This window comes from Syngnathoides biaculeatus, chromosome 23 (assembly GCF_019802595.1).
Source record: "Syngnathoides biaculeatus isolate LvHL_M chromosome 23, ASM1980259v1, whole genome shotgun sequence".
NCBI lineage: Eukaryota > Metazoa > Chordata > Actinopteri > Syngnathiformes > Syngnathidae > Syngnathoides > Syngnathoides biaculeatus.
The window spans coordinates 12714120-12735430 of NC_084662.1; the positions used below are offsets into that span (position 1 = coordinate 12714120).

Here is a 21311-nt window from a genome sequence, read left to right on the forward strand (position 1 = left end):
TCAATCCTCTACTTTCCAGTGCATGCCTCCATCTTTCTAAAACTGAAATGGATGTAGATAATAAAAAAAAGCCCCTAGTCAATCATGCTGCTGTTTCAGTCAAACACATACTGACTTTTGATGCATTTCCATTGTAAATCGCTTGAACATCAATTCTCCAATGGCCTTGTAGTACTGTACATACTTATTTCATCTTATTTCAGCATATTTTAGAAATGCAGTACCAGCAACATTATATTAATTGGCTTCAGTACTTGATCTACCCTGACAGGGAGGTTGCTTGGATGCATTCCTGAACATGACCACGATGGCTGAATTGTTGACAATTCAAGGTGTCCTAAGTACCTTGAAGTAGGAATCCATTCACCAAGCGGATGCTAAATTTGCAATTTGAATATATCAAAATTTTATGTAATAGCGCTATTGGACCTTTTACCTTTGAGAAAGTACCACAAATAATTGGTTGGTGTTTTTTTCCATAATGGACCTTGAGCCCTTTTGTGTAGCAGCAGACACCATTTGATAAATTATTTTTATCGCACAATACCAAACTGTTATGCAGAGTTATGATGACGAGAAGAGGCTTACTGTCTTTCCGGGGGCTTGGGTGCTTTTAGTGGCAACTTGGCTTGCACTGACCCCCACATCTTCAGATTCTGTTTTTTGCGTAGGAACCTCCTTTCATTCCGATGACCTGGAAATACTTGATAAAATGAGTTAATCTCTTGGGACCGTAACCCAAGAACATCATAATAGTTACTTCCGTAGCCCATAATTCACACCTTAAGACGACTTTAGCTCTGTAAACCAATTTAAAATATTTGGGCCAGCACGTTCTGCTCACATTTCTCCGGTTCTTATTTCAAATCTCAGTTCTGGGCTTCCTCTGTCGTGTTTTTTCATGTTCTCCAGCATTTGTTTAGCGAATGTGGACCAATGAACACATTTCTGCTTTAACACATGTTACTCTTCTTTCTTCATCTCTGACTCAATCTCCGTGTTGATACTTCCTGTATTATTTATGTATGTTGGCCAGGTTTCTGGTACCTAGGGTACAATTTTGTCGTAGGGCGCTATCAAGGTGTTGCAGCTCTTTTTCGCAACATGAATTTTAAACACACCAAAGCTGACAACACCTCAAAAACATTATTCAAACTAGACTTGTGCGGCCAGCGGCCGGAACTGCACCTTGAAATGAAATAAATTCAAACCGAGGTAGGGAAGTGAGTACATTTTATTTAAATTGCACTTCTTACTAAAATGGCTCCCAAAGTGGCTCGCATTGTAAAAATACAGAACCAAAAAAACAGCGTATAGTTGAGTCACACTGCTGTGTTTTAACTCTTTTTATGTCTCTTATTGAAGTGCATTCCACATTTTAGGCGCAACAGACTGTGAGGGTCTACCACTGCGAGGTTTTTTAATCTTTTGTGAGGGGCAGCAAGGCTAAGACGGTCAGCAGACCGCAGTGACCTGACAGGACAATAAAATGACACCAGGTCTCACAAGGAAAGAGGAGCCTGACCACTAAAGGTTCTGTGGGTGCCTGTTCAAATTTCTTACTGAATCCTACTGGCACTAGTGCGGAGATGACAGAAGAGGAGTGAGGTGGTTGAAGCAATGGGAATTAGACAATAGCCCAGAGATGGCGTTCCGCACTAATTGGAGATGCGTTAATGACGTTTTGCTCAAGCAAACCTCAATACTGGACTCGTACGCGACACTAAGAGACCAACGCTGCACCTCCGCTGATTAGGGAGCGCAGGTATTTGTCTCGTCGAGGCGCTGGCGACGTTCATTGGTTCGTTAATTGCATTCACAATTATTGCACAGCTTGCACAGGTTGAAGCCCAAGGCCAAACATATGCGGGGCTGGACTCAAACGGACAACGGGGGGGGGAACAATTATCGGATTCGAATGCACGTTCAAGCTCAGTGGCCCACGGAAGCGTTTAAAAAGCAAAGCAGATAATTGATCAACGTGGCAAGTTCATTAGGTCATTTCAGTTAGTGAGGTTTTGTTTTTTTGGGGGGAGTTTTATATTTCTGACCCTGGAAGCGTTTACCATGGAATCCTGTTACCAGCCTTAGGGGACCGTTCTTGGCATTTTCTATGGTTCTTACATGATTAGGTTCATAGATGAGTTGGGGACGTACTGCGGAGTATACAAACGACCATTCGCACATGGACTGTTCAGTCTTGAGTGAACCTAACGTGCATGTTTTTGGGACAAAAGAAAGACCGGAATTGCAATTTCAACCCCGAACTTCAGAACTGTGAGGCCGATGTGCGAACCGCTGCCCTACATTATGCGATATTTACAATTACGGTTCTCGAACGTCTCAATTCTCTAACACATCAGTTTTCAAATGAACATTTAGAGATTTTTTCCTTCCGTTTTTGAATGAAAATCAGGACTCGAACGGTGTCTAACCCTAACCGGACAAAACCCAGAAATAACATTACGATCGCGGCGCGATCAGCTGACCCACAAAGGCGCTTTGTTGTGAATTCTCACGCCACTGAAAAAATATACGTAAATAACATAACGATCGCGGCCCAATCAGCTGATCCACGACGCACCTTGTTATTATGTATAACGCAGCCTCTGTACGCAGACGTGTCAGGGTAGCTACATTTGTAATGGGAAATATCGATTCAGTTTTCAAAAAATCGCTTCTTGAACCACCTTCTGGATCGGATTGTGGTCGAGAACAGAGGTTGTATTCTATTAAGTTCTTAGAGTTGTTTTTTTTTCTTAAACTACATTTTGTGACCACCATTTTTTTTGCATTGCAGTATGCTTGTACCCGGTTCAACAGGACAGTGCGACATGCAATTTTGAGCAAATTCAATTCAAATACACCAACTTGGAAAGCTGATATGGACATGGCACCAAGGAATTCACCGGAGTAAGCAAAATGTGTCACCACTTGTGTACATATTGCACATTTGTGAAGTTTTATGACATCAGTTTTAACATTTCTATGCATCATATTTGCGGGGCACAGTGGATCAGCCGGTAAAGTGTTGACCTCTCAATTCTGAGGTCCCGGGTTCAGTCCCGGACCCGCCTGCGTGGGTTTTCTCCGGGCATTTCGGTTTTCCTCCCACATCCCAAAAACATGCAACATCAATTGGACACTCTAAAATTGCCCATAGGTGTGATTATGAGTGTGGCTGTTTGTCTCTATGTGTCCTGCAATTGGCTGGCAACCAGTTCAGGGTGTAACCCGCCTCCTGCCAGTTGACAGCTGGGAAAGCCTCCGGCACTCCCTGCGACCCTTGTGAGGATAAGCGGCAAAGAGTGGATGTATCATATTTCAAATTGTCATTTTTACAGGAGCACTGTACACGGGTCTTGTAACTTAATGGTCACAAATACACTTATTGCACTCTTATTTCTGACGGCGTAAATGGGCATGTCGACTAAACCCTATTTGAAAATGTACAAAACCTCAGCAGCAGTTTTACTTTGGAAACGGCGACTCCCGCGACACAGGAAATGAAGTATTTGTTTATTCATTCGGTGTGGCTCAGATTGAAAATGTAACGCGGGTCAATGATGCGGAAAAATGAAGTGCGAAAAGGATATAAGGGGAAGCTGCCGTATGTGACTTGTGAACGAGCTCCTCGATTGGTTCTGCTCTCAAAATGACACCGCTGGGTGCTGTGTGCAAAATGGAATTTCATTTGAGGATAAGAAGGCGTGTAGCTAGATGACCAGAGACACAAAACGCACTTTTGAGAGAAAGGTGAAGCAATCTTATTATACCTTGTCTTGTCCTATACGTATTGGTGCCAAGCTGACACATCACTTGGCTCCTCATGTGTGCAGTCGCTGCTGGCAATGACAACTGTGTTATATACCCTGTGGTGCTGATAGCCTTCTCTCTCCTCCTCCTCCTCCTCCTCCTATCCCCACCAACCCTCTCCCTCCTTCCATCATTCCCCCCTCCGTCCCCTTCCTCCTCTTCATTTCATCTTCTCCCTCAGGGCCGAGGAGAAGCTGCCACGTGGCGAGGAAGAGGAGGAGGGAGCGGCGAGGATGGATATTCAACCCAGTGTTAGTGCCTCCCCGCGGGGATGCCGGCGTAGGACGCAAGGCCTCACGGGCCGTTGACCTGCTGTCTCCGTGATTTATGGCGGCTTTGGGAGGGGGGAGGCTCCGGGCCACGACTGACTCCTCTCTCACCGCCGTCTCCCTTCATGCGCGCGCTTTGCCGCCAATCCGAAGGAGGCAGGCGTAGAGGGATCCTCTGCCGCGGCGTGATTTGCATCACGCTCGTGCACGTGCATAAATCCAAGAGGCGGATCGCCGCTTCGTACGTCGTCCCTACCGCCGGAGTCGTCTCCTCTCTCGACATTCCTACACTGCAGCAATCCCCGGCCAGACGTCTGTTAGACAAAGCCCACTGTGGGTGTGTGGATTACCATCAGTCATGGCGTGTCCACCGTAGAGCCCCCAGCGCTGCTGCTCGGAGGGGGGGTGGGGGTGGGGTGGACACATCGAAATCGATGGAAGCGTGCCAAGGAACAAAGTGACGTTCCTGTCCTCACAAGCCGATTCCGCACCGTGGGACATTCCCAATTTAAAAAAACAAAAAAGCGATCCCCCAAAGGTGTAAAGTCCGAGTGAGAGCCAATAAGCGCCCTCGCCATGGTTTTGCCGCCCCCCGACAAACGCCACGTGTGCTTGACCACCATTGTCATCATGACCAGCATGGCCTTCATGGACGCCTACCTGGTGGAGCAAAACCAGGGCCCCAGGAAGATCGGCGTGTGCATCATAGTACTGGTCGGGGACGTGTGTTTCCTCATCGTGTTGCGCTACGTGGCGGTTTGGGTCGGGGCCGAGGTCCGCACGGCCCGGCGAGGCTATGCCATGATCCTCTGGTTCCTGTACATCTTCGTGCTGGAGATCAAGCTGTACTTCATCTTTCAGAATTGTAAGGCCGACAGGAAGAGTCTGGAGACGGTGGCGAGGAAAGCATTGACGTTACTTTTGTCGGTGTGCGTGCCCGGTTTGTACTTGGTTCTGGTGGCTCTCGACAGCATGGAATATGTGAGGACTTTCCGCAAAAAGGAAGACATGCGGAGCCGTTTGTTCTGGGTGGCGCTAGACTTGCTGGATCTTCTGGACATCCAAGCGAATTTGTGGGAGCCCCAACGCACGGGCCTTCCCATCTGGGCCGAGGGTCTGATGTTCTTCTACTGCTACATTTTGCTCCTCATCCTCCCCTGCGTGTCGCTCAGCGAGATCAGCATGCAGGGTGAACACATGACCCCGCAGAAGATGATGCTCTACCCGGTCCTAAGCCTGGTCACCATCAACATGGTCACCATCCTGATCCGAGGCGTCAACATGGTGCTCTTTCAAGACAGCCGCGTGTCCACCATCTTTGTCGGCAAGAACGTGGTGGCCATCGCCACCAAGGCGTCCACCTTCCTGGAGTACCGGAAACAGGTGAAGGACTTCCCGCACCCGCAGAACGCAATGGCCATGGAACTGCAGCAGAACTCGGTCGGCCACACGCAGACGCTGCCCAACGCCACCACGTTGCCGCACGAACCCACGCCGGCACAGGACGCCATCGAAACATGACCGCCAGCGTCTCGTTCCTGGAATGTGCACCACACTGCGTCGCAGAACTTAACATGAACGTTTCACTAGACTGTGGAGATGGGAAAAACAGTTTTAATCGTACGATGTTGTACCTTGACATACGAGTGCCCCATTTTACAGGGTTTTTTTTCCCAGTTACAAGCTTGGTCACTTTATTTTATTTTATTTACATTGTTTAGAGAGCCAAAAGTTAAGTTAGAAATGAGCTAGCATTACACCGCCGCTCAAGTGAAGTGAAAAATTACTGATGCACTTTCAGCCATTTAATTGATTAAGACAACCAGTCATAAAATCAAAACACTCACAAGGAGCTGCAGTAGTCCAAAACTCAAACCCAGACGCGCATAGATAGACTGAACGACCACATTTGGTCAATCACTGAAGGGTAACTAGTAAGCTTACGGCCATGCTACCCTGAGAATGCCCCTATCTCATCAGATCTCGGAAGCTAAGCGGGTCTGGCCCTGGTTAGTACTTGGATGGGAGACCGCCTGGGGATACCAGGTGCCGTAAGCTTCTCTCCGCGGCGAAATGCAGAGGGGTTGCGTCAGGAAGGGCATCCGGCGTAAAAGTGTGCCAAACAAATATGCGTTCGTCTAAGATGACACGCCGTGGCGACCCCTGACGGGACAAGCCGAAAGGTAAAGAAGAAGACTGAAGGGTAACTAGTTCTGAAATTTGAAGTCAAGGATAATAGTTAAACTATTCGCATGGCTCGAGTTGAACCTCGTTGATAAATTGTTTTGTTTAAGGATTGTGACACTATCTCGCACCTCACGCAACGCATACTTTTTATACCTTAAATGTACACGAATAATGTGGGTAAATGTGTCAGCCTTTCAACGTTAGCAGTTCTTATTCACACGACCAATTGAGATTCACCTAATCTTTATCCTTCACTCAAAAGCTGTGCCATTTCAAATCCAAAGCTATACAATGTGGCCATCTACAGGAATCTGACTGAACTTCAGTCAAGCTCGCCGAGACCTTTTTCCACCCTGAAATGCTTGATCGTACATGGACAGAAACACTTTGGTGGCAGTGAACAGTTGCCGAATTTTAACATCAACACCAGTAAACGTGATAAAGGCACACGTGCAACAGTCCAGTTGACTTCATTGTGCTACCTTCTCCGTTTTTGTTGTTTGTTTTTTTTTAGGTGTTTTTCACATAAAATAATGCCATATTTCTTTAAACCAAAAAAAAACCCTGGTTTAGTTTAATGGCATTTCAATTGGAAACCGATTTGATAAACAAAAAATGTCATTCAAATCTTGGAAATTAAACTTGTAAGTCAGGGTATCAATGTATTGTTGTTTTTATCTCTTTGGTGGTTTTAAACGGTCAAACTGTGTCGAGAGACTCCAAACTCAGCGGACCGGGAAATTTTACTATATCGTGTAAAAATCGGTCCTCTCTCTACGAGTGAGGTCAATTATTTAAGGGTCACAAGTACCAGCACCAAACAACGGATCGTTTGGCTTTGCGGGATTCCCTGCAATCGGGGCGACGAGGAGCAGATGGGTGGGTGACCCCGCGGGCCACGGCGGTGCAGCAGGAGGTCGATGGCGGCCCCCGCACCGGGCCTCGCACGTTGCGGTTTGCGGAAGCCCCAGCCTCGGGCTGTGCGACGCTTTGGGAACTACAGGTCTGATTAAAGCGAAACGCGACGGCTACACTGGACCGTCCAATGCGAGCGCGCGCGCGGAAACACACGGTGCACATCACGCTGCGTAAGAGCATGCGCACAAATATGTATAACGTATGCCTGCAGGTGTGTGCGCAAATGTGTGCTTGTTTACCACGGGAGGTTTGTCTATAAAAGATCATTTTGTAATACGCGTGTATGTGTGTGTTAAGTGCAAATGAGATGAAACTGTGTGTTGTCGGGAGAAAAAAAAGAAAGAAAAAATGTTCTCAACTGTACATTCCTCTAAAATGTCTCAAACATTGAAATGAAAATACATAACTAGAGTTTTATTTACAAATAGACAAAAAGTGGAGAAAAAAACAAGATGAACAGAGTTTTATTCACTCAAATATGATTTGTCTTATTCTTAGTATTGTTGTTGTTCTGATTATCCTGTATATTATTTGCAAGTGAGAGCCCAATTATGTTTTAATAAAAAAAAAATAATTGGTGAAAATGTTGATTTGCATATTTTTGTTTAAGCTAAATAAACTTTGGAGTCTGGCAGAAGGATTTTGTAAACAAATGAATGGAATGCAATTTTTATCAATACCTGTACATATACAGTGAAGAAAATGAGTCTTTGAACACCATCAAAATCATGCAAGGCACGGAAGGTTCCCCTACTTAAACCAGCACATGTCAAGGCCCGTCTTATGTTTGCCAATGACCATTTGGATGATACAGAGAAGTCATGGGAGAAAGTTCTGTGGTCGGATGAGACCAAAATGGAACTTTTTGGTCATAATTCCACTAAAACCGTGTTTGGAGGAAGACGAATGATGAGTTCCATCCCAAGAACACCGTCCCTACTGCGAAGCATGGGGGTGGTAGCATCATGCTTTGGGGGGTGGGGGGTGGGGGGTGGGGTTCTGCACATGAGACAGGATGATTGCACTGTATTAAGGAGAGGATGATTGCGGCCACGTATTGTGATATTTTCCTCAGTCAGAGCATTGAAGATGGGTCGTGGCTGGGTCTTTCAGCATGACAATGACCCGAAGCACAAAGCCAAGAAAACCAAGGAGTGGCTCAGGAAGAAGCCAAGGTTCTGGGGTGGCCTAGCCAGTCTCCAGACCTAAATCCAAAAGAAAATCTTTGGAGGGAGCTGAAACTCCGTGTTTCTCAGTGACAGCCCAGAAACCTGCATGATCTAGAGAAGATCTGCGTGGACGAGTGGGCCAAAATCCCTCCTGCAGTCTGTGCAAACCTGGTGAACAACTACAAGAAATGTTTGACCTCTGTAATTGCAAACAAAGGCTACTGTACCAAATATTAACATTGGTTTTCTCAGGTGTTCAAATACTCATTTGCAGCTGTATCACACAAATTGTTTTTTAAAAAAAATCATGCATTGTGATTGGGAGAACTTCCAATATTGCAGGGTGTTCAAATACTTGTTTTCTTTCACTGTCGATTTTTTTCCCCACACTAAATCTAAAATAATAAAGCACATATGGTCTGGTGGCCAAAATTTGGTAAATTGAATGAATGAATGGCTCATTTAATATAATTTAATTGACTTTCATGGAATGCAGTATATTTTTTTATAAATGATTTTCTATTGCCACTTATACGCTTTACTAAATTGGAAAACTAATTAAAGCTTTTTAAACCACCACCGCGGATTTCCCAGCATGGCACGAAGGGAGCTTTTCAGCTCGTCTTCACCTGATCCACGCCAGCAAAAATCCGGCCCAGCTAACATTCAAGAGCCACCCATATAAAAGTTATGGCTGCCACACGGACAAAAAAATATTATTTATAAACACTCGTGTGTAAACTCGCCGAACAAGCGGCAGTAGAAAGGCCACTGAGATATCGGAGGGCATCACTCAGTGCTGTTTAATTGCTCGCAGATGTCTGGGCGGTCGCGCAACGTCCGTCGTTCCTCGTTTGGCGGAAAATGTCATCTTGTATTTTGGGCCAAGGCGCAACTATTTACAACGCGAGCCTCTTTGCTTTCTAACTGCTGAGTGCGATGCTTTTTGTCGCGTGGCTTGTCAGTTTATGACTTATTGGTGCAGCGTTCACATTTGCACTTTAAGGATCTCGGATTTTACAAGCCGGAGTTCCTCTTTCCTCCTTTTTCATCTAGTGTGAATGTGCCCCAGGATCAGACTTGTTTTTAATCTCTCAAGCAATATTTTAACATTATCAACTATCATTCAGACACCCAAATTACACGAAAATACTTCTAGTAGACACTGGGTACTGACAACACAGAAGTAAACAACAACGAACTAACAGGATCGTCCATTACAGCCAATTGTCAGTTACATTGAAGCGCTTTCTTCGTGGCTATGGAGACCCCATACAGTACAAAATGATAATGTACTTTTTTGGTGGCCTAAAATGGCCAATATATTACACTGTTATCGCAAATACAAAACAAACAAACAAAAAAAAGCTTGAAAATGACTCATCACACTGGTGTGCTTGATGATGACATTGTCAACATACTCCTAGGTGAGTCAAGGCGCGTCGCTTTCATGAGCTCCAAGGAATTAGTGTGATTCCTACTTCCAGATCTGCTGCCATAGATGAACAGCTTGACAAAAAAAAAAAAACTTAGTGTACCAGCAATAGCATGTTTCAGACTCCAGAGAGAAGTGTGTCATATTCCCATTAACCCTCTCTGGACCAAATAACATTTAGCAGAGAGAAAAATACGATACTTTGAGAAAATTATCCTCTGGACTTAAAATTTTCAATTGTATTAAACCTGTTGCAAATTTTCAACCCCTGCCTGGAAAGGGTTAACACCACAACCATATGGGCCTTCTCTGCACAGAAACACTACGTGACAATAGATGACCTCTTGCCATCATGGCCGCCATATCAGGGCATGGCCTGGAAATTTCATCATATTCAACAAGGCCCCAAAACGTCAATGACGGAAAGCCCAAAGTTAGCTGGGATAAGCGCCGGCCCTCTCGTGACCCTTGTGAGAATAAGCAGCTTGGAAAATAGATGGATGGAGAGTAGTTCACGTTCAAAATGGCCGCAACATAAGCCCTGGAGTTCACATCGGTTGGTTGGATCTCGTCATTTTTCGGATTTGTTAAATCGAAGTTCCACTGTAATATAAATGATAAACGTTTCATACTACAGTGGAACCTCAGGTTTCTTTTGTGCCCCATTTTTTTCTGATCAAAATTCTGTACCAAATCTTGCATAACCGAAGTGACCATATGTTGTAGACCATGCTTATTGTACAATCTCGTACATTTTTGTCGCGGGACCTTATACAAAGCCGCCGTATCCGTTAATCTAGCTTCGTCAAAGTATTTAATTACGCACCAAAGTGAGGTCTCGACCCTGCAACAAACCGTAATCGTCTGGCTATTATCTTTTAATTCACAGCACCGGTTTACGTCGCAGTTTGGCCCTCCGCTGTTAGATCCGTTTGTATAGAATCTCTTTACAGGCAATTAAGAACCACGGCCAAGTTTAATTAAGAAAAGGGTCTCTTGGGACATTTGAGGCTGGCTATTGACGACTGCGACTCCGAGATGGAAATCTTTAACGCCGGATGTGATGGGATTTTTGTTGTTGTTAAGCGCACGTCGCCATAATTGTTTTCGCAAACCTCGTCAGCGCAAAAAAAGGTACGGTTAAAGGTGAGAAAGCAAATGAAAACCTTGAATAAATAATGCACGTGCGTCAGCACAACGGATTACCTTTCGCGGGCCCTGTAAGCCAGTCATCCATAAATCAGCAGGCGAGCTGGTAAAAAAAAAAAAGGCAGAAAAAAGGGGGGTTTCGCCTCGCATGGATCCGACCAGTCCTTACGAAATGAAATCAAAGACAAATGAGTTACCCCCAATTCGTGCAGGACGTACACAAATGATTGCTGACTTTGTTCACTTACTTGCTTCCTTATTTCCGTCTCGTGCGTCATCAAACGCCGGTCGCCTCGTGACGAGCGAAGCACCAGTCCGACCTGCTCAGAACACACTAATCTATATGCAAATCACCCTCGCTCGCTCTTAAAACAGCTGCTCGGTTGTTTCCGACATGAACGCTAAACGCTCGGTAAACCTCGCGCGTTTTTTTTTTTTTTTTTTTTCGTTCGCGGCTCTGTGTCGTCTCTGTGCCGTAGAAAGTACAATCCTTACGAGCTGAAAATGAAAGAACAAGGAATCGTTTACTTGACATCTTGTGTTTGATAGCAATCAAAAGCCAAATCAGATACAGTGAAGAAAAGTATTTGAACACCCTGCTATATTGCAAGTTCTCCCACTTAGAAATCATGGAGGGGTCTGAAATTTTCATCGTAGGTGAGAGATCATCTAAAAAGAAATCCAGAAATCCCGATTTATTTGTGTGATACAGCTGCAAATAAGTATTTGAACACCTGAGAAAAACAATTTTAATATTTGGTACAGAAGCCTTTGTTTGCAATTAAAGAGGTCAGACGTTTCCTGTAGTTGTTCACCAGGGTTCCACACACTGCAGGAGGGATTTTGGCCCAGTCCTCCACACAAATCTTCTCTTGATCAGACGTGTTTCTGGGCTGTCGCTGAGAAACACAGAGTGTCAGCTCCCTCCAAAGATTTTCTAATGGGTTTAGGTCTGGAGACTAGCTCGGCCACGCCAGAACCTTGACATGCTTCTTACGGAGCCACTCCTTGGTTTTCCTGGCTGTGTGCTTGGGGTCATTGTTATGTTGAAAGACCCAGCCACGACCCATCTTCAATGCTCTGACTGAAGGAAAGAGGTTTTTCCCCAAAGTCTCACAACACATGACCACCATCATCCTCTCCTTAATACAGCGCAGTCTCCATGTCCAATATGCGGAAAAAAACACCTCCAAAGAATGATGCTACCACCCCCATGCTTCACAGTAGGGACGGTGTTCTTGGGAGGGAACTCATCATTCGTCTTCCTCCAAACACGGTTAGTGGAATCATGACCACAAAGTTCCATTTTGGTCTCATCTGACCACAAAACTTTAACCCATGACTCCAAATGGTCATTGTCAAACTTAAGACAGGTCGTGACATGTGCTGGTTTAAGCGGGGGAACCTTCCGTCCCATGCACGATAAGGATCCAAATCGATCCAATTTTCTAAACGGCTAATCCTATTCTGGGGTAACGAGGTGCTGGAACCAATGCCAGATCCATTCAGGGAAAATGCAGGCTCAGGCTGGACTGGTAGCCAATCAAGTGCTAAGTCGATAAGCAAGATAGGAGCAATGTTGAGTGTGTGTGGGTGAGATATTTGACATCTACTACACTTTGGCAATTTTGCTTAATATCACAATGTCGGGAGTAATCAACACTGGAGTTCCCAGCATGGCTTGTAGCATTTTGTAAATAGTTGTAGCTATTTTTTCAGATTGTCTGCGTTATTAACTGTGTGTGTGTGTGTGTGTGTGTGTGTGGTGTGTGTGTGTGTGTGTGTGTGTGTGTGTGAGGGTTTATGTTTCCTGACTTGGTGTCCGTCAATTTTAATTCTGTTTGTCTGCCTTTCGGTTTGACTGGTTTAACAAATGAGTCGCGAGGTCACTTGTGGCTGCTTCTCGTTCAATAGAAAGGATCTTCTTCAAATAAGCTAAAATATTGGACAATTTATGTGCTTCATATCACGAGAAGGCAACGGATCGCTCTGTGAAGCTAGAACGACGTTGGTATTGGCGACCAAATGACAAAGCATAGCACGCCCCGGAGCGTTGGGCAAAACCGTCCGAGATATCGAGCAGTACATTCATCGGCCGGCCGTCGATGCGGAGGACTAACAGGCACGGCCTCTCGGCGATCCATCGAACTGCCGTAGCCGACGGGATCGCCGGCTACAAACCCAACAGCGTGTTGGCCAGCTAGCCGAATCCGAAAGACAACTCCCGCGGCCGGTGAGATCGACTCTATCGCAACTCCGTTCGGGCTGGTGTCACGACCTCAACAACTATCAGCATCGACTCGACAACAACATCGCCGATAAATAAGCGTTGTGTGACGTCGCCCCCCGACCATACACGCCATCTCGTCGACTGTCCTCAAAAACGGACCACGCTGACGGTGGAACACCTGTGGAGCGCCCCGAACCGATGTGGCTCACTTTCTGGACCTTGAAACGGAATAACGACCGTTGTACGTGGCTACAAAAACAACAAAAACAACCAAATGTCAAACAATTTCAACAGCATCGCTGCATATGACAGACTGGATAAGTGAATGTCCATCCATGCGTTTTCCGAGTCGCTTATGCTCACAACAGCGCCGACGTGTTCGTCGCCCTGCCCCCTCGGCTCCTAACTTGTCATTTTCTTTGAATCAAACCGTGGTTAAACATTATGAAAGCGCCTTCGGGGAAAAGCAGGTGATGCGTTGACGACGAGGGCGACTTCGTTTGGAGAGAGCCAAGCAGCTCCCCGAGGGGTTGGCGGGCACAGAAAGTGAGCGAAAACAGATTTATTGTACTGAAATGCGTAGAACCACCGCGCCAAATACATGCCTATGCGAACCATGTAAGCGTGAAACAGATAGAGAGGCAGCACAAAGTATTAAACGCGTCACTGCATTCTTACAGGAACTAGGTAGCTAAAATTTTACGTTTTAAGAAGTACTGTTGAATTGATTTGATGTCATATGTGGACAAAATGATTATAATATATAACAATATTGCTCCAGGCCTTTTGTATGAATGAGTTGAAAATAGATCCCCCCCCCCCCCCTTGTTACTCGTACTTTGACCCTGTCTGCACTTGCTTGAGGCCAAGACACCAATACTACAATCGAGGTTAATGAGAGGTGGAGAATTCACCCCCCACTACCCACCCAAGTCATTTTTGTGTCAGTCAAATATTATATAAATAATAATATATAATATATATGAAAATATTTAAAAAAAAAAAAAAGCAGGTGAATAGTTACTTGGAACAAAATGTGGAAAGTAAGAAACTAGATCATCGGACCACAATATTTGTAATGGTTAAAAATAAATAAATCTGAATACCATCTATTGACACAATATAATGTATTTATTTAAAATGTAGAGGGAAAAAAAGGCACAAGCTAAAAGCTCAGGCAACACGTCTCGCCGCCACATAAAACAAGGTGAGGAAATAAATGCGGGAAAGAAAGAAAACGAAAAAAAGTCATGCGTCACTATGGCGATGCAGCGTGAGCCGACGTGATTGAGTTCAAGGGGGCCGCGTCCGAAACCTCGAGCAGTTGTGACTTGAATGAGATTGTCGAGCTAAAAGAGAAGCAAACAGGAACGTGTCATGTGACGCAGAAATCAAATGTTAGAATCTGAAGAAGAACGCATGCTTGCGATGAAGAAGACGAATTCCTCCCGCAATGGCGGCACTGCGGAAGCAGTGTTGGGAATCAACACTAACCGCTACGTACGAGTTTGCCATTTTGTAGTGCGATTCAACTTGATAGATTAGCCCCTATCTTGAGCTTTCTGACCACCTAACAATGGACCTTTCCGATGGCGATTTTAAGCTCCGCCCCCTTACCCATGTCCCACAAGCTTCCAAAACGGTGATTGAACAGAACATGTTTGAAGACGATTGCCTGTCGCGCATTCCAGATAATATTGAGGTATGTTTTTTTTTTTGCCAAATGCGTCCGAGTTGTCCAAGAGAGTTCGCAACTATTAACTATACTACTGGATTAATATTTTGGAAGGAGCAGGATGCAATGTCGGAGTTACAGCGAAAGGTTGGGGATTGATCCACAAAAAAAAAAGTTTGACGCTTCACAAACTTCATATCGAAACCCAACAGGATAAAATAGTGGAATCGTACCGCGCACGGAAAGCAGAGCGAGTACTTTTTACTTGGAAAGATCATGAGTAATATCGTAGTCTTTAGAAGTGAGTGGGTGTATTCATTTGACTTGGGTTGTAATCGAACCCATTGCTCTTGTGTTTGTTGATATTGTCCACAATTAGTTGTACGTGCGCTCTTCCGCAAGCCTTTATCCATCGTAGATACTTCGTCAACTGTGTTTTAGGCTTTGGAAAATGAATCAACTTGACTGCTTGTTACCTAGCAAGATATCTTTCATCAGAATTGCACGTTCCCCAAGCGCATCTGAGGATCATTTTCTCCTTAACATTATATTTTCCGAGCGCCTGCTACTAACAATCTGCATTAATTGTTTGACAATACGGCGAAAGGGGCGTGTCAAGCCAGGGGCTAAGCCAATCTGATTGGCTATTATTGTACGAGTGATTGACAGGTCGGAAAGGTCCATTGATAACTGACCACATAAACGAAATTCGATAACCAGCACCACACCCGTTCTAAACTGATTCAGCAAAGTGTTTGGGTATCACTGATGCAAATGATAAAATTTAGAGGCTGGATTTCTTTGCAAAAAATGCCGGAATAGCTACAATCAAACACATCAACAGCGAACATTTCTTTAAGTGGTAGAAGATTACTTACGCTTATTTGCACCAAATAAACTAGCAGCCATTTGGCTAATTGAACCATTTGCTCAATCGCGTTGCAAATGGAGCTATTCGTTTCATGCTAACAAAGAACACAAACAAAATTAGATGACCTGTGGCTTCTCTCCAGATATTCAGATCTTTCATGTCCTCCCCACCAGAAAAAAAAAAAAAAAAAATTGCATTTCACATTCTTTGAAAGCTCAAAATAATCGATAAGTGGCTCCATCAGCCAGAAAGCATTTTTGATGTTCACTTTTAGGCACATTATAGCAAGTAGCCAGGACAAAAGCGCATCACAGCAAGTAAGTTTTAACGACTGTTCGAAAGCTTCGCATCACAAACCCAAACACGCTTCTCCCGTAAATCCTTGTGGGGTCCTGAAGGAGTCAAAGAAATCTTGTGGCTTTGAGTTAAACTCGAATGAAGTCAGCGACTTCATTGGTGGAATCTTCACCTCAAAAAGTTTTGTTTTAAATCCTGTGAGTCTGCGTGCATTCTAATTTAATACTGCAGGAAGTGCGTGGGTCAGGGGAGGGGGGGGGCAGATACGACGTACCACAGCAGACCGTTCTCATTGTCAAAAACAGATTAGGCATTGATTAAAAACTAAATATGGCTGTTAAAAACGTTGAAATTCATTTTCAAAGCCCTGTATACAAATACACAGGTCTCCGGAGTCCCTGCCCACTCATGAAGTCTGAAATTGAAAGTACCTTGTACGTGCTTATTTTTTTAAAGCAATATTCATTCAGTATTTGGCCGACTAGAGATGGACAATTTTAATTTACGTAACACCCCCCATCTCCAGTTTCTCTGCAAATGACTTGGCAGGTAAAACCACAGCCGGGCAACAACGACGGAAACACATCCATGTCGATATTTGACATCATCCTCCGTGCATTCCAATAAAAGTTTAGCCTGGAACTTCTTTCTTAGACGCCGCAAACGTCACAGATTGTCTGCCTTTCTTACACCCACTCGCAAATTCACTCTGCATAAATTATACGATTGGCTGAATTGCGTTTGCTTTGTTTACTAATTGCAAAAGTCCTCAGTTAAATTACATTAAATCTGATCTAAATACAACTAAAGACAATATTTGTCAGTGTAGCTCAAATGTGCACAAGTTGCTTTTCAATTTTCTTTTAATTACATTTTTTTGGGCTCCCAATTAAGCGCTATTCTAGTTTGCGTCGGTGAACAGGAGGTTAGCAGTCGATTCCGGAATTCGATCTGGGTGGCGGGCAAATCGGTCAAGCGATAAAGTACTGACTTGAGCATTTCCCCCCCCCCCCCTAAATGTAACGAGAACTGCAGCGGAGCGGAACCACCAACCCAGTTTACTCGACATCAGTCACTGCTCAGCTCGGCCAACCAAAAAAAAAAAAAAAAAAAAAAAAAAAGGAAAATGTCAAGGGGAGGGATTAACAAGTTTTCCAAGTGCTTCGACTGTTGTGTATATGAAGGTCAGGGTTTGTGTGCTCACAGTAGTGGCTGTTCGTTAGGGAGCCCCCCCACCCCCCAACAGTTGCCCCCCCCACCAGATGGCTGCCTCTTAAAGTACACACAATAATAAAAAGATGTGTGGGGTTGTCCTTTCCTTCCACCCACCCCCCACAACCCTCCCACCCAAAAAAAAAAAAAAAAAAAAAATTCACTCATGGTTTGGCCTTGTCATCGTTTGATATTCACAAGTCAATAAATGTCACGCGGTGGCAGTTTGAGTCATTGGAGTAAAAAGAAAGCTTCGACGCTTTCACTTGTGCGGCCACATTGCCCCCTGGTGGTAATGACTGCACATCGCTAGAGAAATGCGCTTTATATAAGGACTTTTTTTTTTTTTTAAGATACTAAACTGGTTGCCAAATCACTATGAGTACATTTACACATTTGCACTATTCTTGATACTTATAGCATATTTTACCCATCTCCCATCAACTTTGGGGGAAGAATATTAGAGAAATTACAACATCTGGGAAAACATACACCGGCTTGACTCACCATTGATACAAAAGGTTCAAACAAAATGTAGAGGAACATATTTGCCATTTTATTTTTTTTTTCTTCACATTATTGCTTTACAGTAAAATGCATTGGTTGGAGATGTCCAGTATAGCAAGACAATACATTCATATAAGTTATACAGTATTTTTTTTTTTAATTATAGTAGCTAACTTTACATTAAATAGACTTTTTTTGTTAATCATTAGTTATTGTTGACAAGTCCCACATCACATTGAGCTCACAGTGCGTCGGGTCCAATCAAATAAATACACAAGTGCTCGTCTTCTCATCACCTTTGCGTGATAGTTTTGTACGCAAGGACATCCACCCGGTCTGCATCAAATAATTCACTTTCCTTCAGAAAAATAAAGACTTTCCGACACGGGCAAGCTCAACCGCAACCGGACGACAAAGCTCCAACTTGGCAACCGCGAAAAGCAGCCTCGAGGAGGAGAAGAAAAATGAAAATGTGCATATGGACGTAAAGAGTGCAGTGCTGCTTCCAGACAGAAAAAAAAAAAAGGTTTATGTACAGATGGGTCATCTCCATCCGGCATTGACGTGGAGAAGCACCTTAAGGAGGGGGTCCAACTTTGTCCTTAAGTGCTCCCCACCAGGTTCTCTTAAAGTGGCAGTCCCAAGAAAAACAACAACAAAAAGTTACTCTTTTGGCTCTGTTGAAAAGGGGACTGTCCATCGTTTCAACAGCAATCATAAATGCAAAAAAAAAAAAAAAAAAAAAAAAAAAAAAAAAAAAAGCACACCTGTGAGCTCACATTTAGTACTAGACGGACGACGACATCATGGCGACGTGGCGGGGGCCTCGTGTCACACGCAAACACACACACACAAAGTCATGACATTGAAATTGCATATACAAGTGCCTGCCGCCACGTGCGGCACGAGAAAAATCCCACCCCGGACCGACGCCGCTTTTTGCCGCAATTCTCCGTAGCTCGGCTCATCGCTTGCGATTTTTGCAACGGTTTGCAACGTAGCTGCCGATTTTTCAACTTTTTTTTTTTGTCTGTGTAAAACCAATCCCGACAGTTGCCGTGGAGATGCCTGACGGGGGGGGGGTAGCAGCCTTAACGCTGTGCTTCAACAGGAGAGGGGGGGGGTGATGGTGGTGGGGAAATACTGCATTTAACATCCCAGCATGCACTGCGGACAAGAGGCGGGTGTGCTCATTGGATTCACCGGGCTTCAGTCGGTTGACATGCGCGCTCGCACACACACACACACACACACACACGCACCAAAAGGAAGCACTAGTTGATTTGGAATGAGAGGATGGCTGTTAAAGTGCAGTATCTACATACAACTCACATCAACACGACAACCGCCCCAAAAAAAAAAAAAAAAAAAAAAACCTGTCCCTGATCAACGGTGGCTGTTGGCGCCCCCAAGTGGCCAGTGGGGTGGTCTAGCAGACAGTCAGGGAGAAGAGAGACGTCTAGTTCCTTAGTCTCAAAAGTTGATCGAATACAAATTCGTCGTACTGATCCAGAGTCGGCTCCACAGAAGTTGTGCGTCGGGCGGTGAAGGGGTGGTTGACTCGCAAGCTGAGGGGACGCGGCGCCCAGGCGGCACCCGCTCAAGAATCTCCGTCCGGCACGAGAAGAAGCGGTCTCGCGTACAAAGTTGTTCGGAGTGAAAGAAAAATCGCAAACACCGTCGCCCCCTTTGTTTTCCACAAAAGATGTAGGGATTCGTGGGTGGGGGGGGGGGTGAGAAAATATATAAATGCAAACAGAACATAAAACGGGTGAGCAGTGCATATGCATAACACCTCAAAAGTTCACCCAGTTTGGACTGATGCTTCCCACGCGGTCCAGAAAAAGTCGGATTTTTCGAAGTTAGGTGAGAAAACTTTGCGGGCGGTGTTTAGTTCCTGGTGTCATGTCGGAGGCTGGAGGAGGGGAGCTGCCAAAGACAAGGCCCTCTCTCCAAAAAGAGGGGGGGGGGGGGGTCACAAAAAAAAGTGTGCTTGTTTCTTTGGGTCCTGGAGTTCGCAGTAAACCGTGTGAGGATTTTGTCAATGTGAAATAGTCACAATGTGGTGCCAAATGGGGCGGGGTCAATATTATTCTGGTGTGTGTGTGTGTGTGTGTGTCCCACTACCTCAGACAGCTAAAGGCATGCTAAATGGATGGGACACAGTCACAGGTGGACAGCAGTACTGCGACAAGACTCCAAATGAGCATCGAGAGTCGGATTGGCTCAAGTGTGCCACCTCGTGGACAGACAGTGGATGAACGGATTCAGAGTGACGAAAAAAAAAAAAAAAAAAAAAAGAGATAGGTCCAGTATTTTTGGGACAGGCGGGGGGATTGTTTTGGTGTCCATGCTGCTGCACGGCCAGACGAGAGTTACTCCTCGAAGCACATGGGCAAATTCACGAAGGTGAACACGTTGTACTCGATCATGACCGAGATGCAGAGGAAGACCGCGTACAGGACCAGAACGTAGATGCCCAGCTTCAGGTCCAAGCGCCATTTGTTCAGGTGAATGCCCAGGACCTGTTCGCCGTGGAAAGCAAATGTAGGGTCAGTGTACTGATGTTCAAAAAGAAAAAAAAAAAAAAAAAAAAAGATTGGATGGCTCATTGGCCAACAAAACTGAAGTCGTCATCCGCCATCTTGATACTCTCAAAACAACCAGCGTTAATCGCCAGTTTCGTGGCTGTGAGAAAACATTCCACAGGTAAGTTTGAAAGATTTACTTTGACACTGTTAGTTTGTAAAGGTTTTTTTTTTTTTTTTTTTTTAATTTTTCTGATTTTAATTCACTTGAACAATGTTTTGTTTACAGTTCACTGTTCACACTACTTCACCTTTTATAGGCCGTTTTTTCGCAAAAAAGCGATGTAAATATTTTCCCAAACTTCAGTGGATAAGCAAGAGAAAACATTTACTGTGAAATGTTTTGATGAATTTCATAATACTGAACTCTGCAAATTGAATTTGATTTTTTTCAAAATGCGAGGAAACTAGTTTAAATTTCCCTGTCTGAAAAAGGACATTGCAGAGACAAATGAACAATGCGTTTAGCATGTATTTTCTCATTGAGAGTCCTTATTTCCAAAAACATACCTGACTTAAAATTTAATGTTTTTATGACGAAAAAAATGCTTATTTTTATTGCTATGTCATGGTAGTGCTTCACAGCGTATTTTGGGAAAAAGTTAACATGTCACGGAAAATCGGGCCCTCGGTAACATGCAAGGTTTCTTGCTCGTCACGGTGTTCTGTCTTTCCTATACCTTTTTTTGGCTTACCAAGTCAAATTAACAATCCTTCATGTTTCCAGAACTGAAACAATGTCAAGCTCACGCAAACAATTTTAATTCTAAATGCCAAACTTTGAGGAAAAACCCCGCCATAATCCAACTTGTAAGCCATGTCCTCCACGTGTTTTGGGAGTACCAAGATGGCGACCAACTGACTTCAACCAATCGACATACCGCCGGATGTATATGCACTATCCATTTTTTTTTTTTGGTTTGTTTGTTTTAATTTCAGTGGGTCAGTGACTACAGCGGGGAAATCGTGAACCGATCATTGGGCCCCA

General features: G+C 44.5%; 1 protein-coding gene and 1 pseudogene across 2 annotated transcripts in view; one reads left to right on the forward strand and one right to left on the reverse strand.

Annotated features, from left to right (window-relative positions):
* Positions 1-6023: 6023 nt before the first annotated feature.
* On the forward strand, positions 6024-6143 carry LOC133497063 (5S ribosomal RNA; annotated as a pseudogene).
* Positions 6144-18018: 11875 nt separating this feature from the next.
* slc24a4b (solute carrier family 24 member 4b) overlaps positions 18019-21311 on the reverse strand; it is a 35070-nt gene continuing 31777 nt past the window's right edge. For both annotated transcript variants that reach the window (XM_061812779.1, XM_061812778.1), the window contains exon 17: positions 18019-20260. In XM_061812779.1, the coding sequence (XP_061668763.1) occupies positions 20111-20260 (150 nt within the window). In that variant the 3' untranslated portion in view covers positions 18019-20110. The remainder of the gene's footprint in view (positions 20261-21311) is intronic.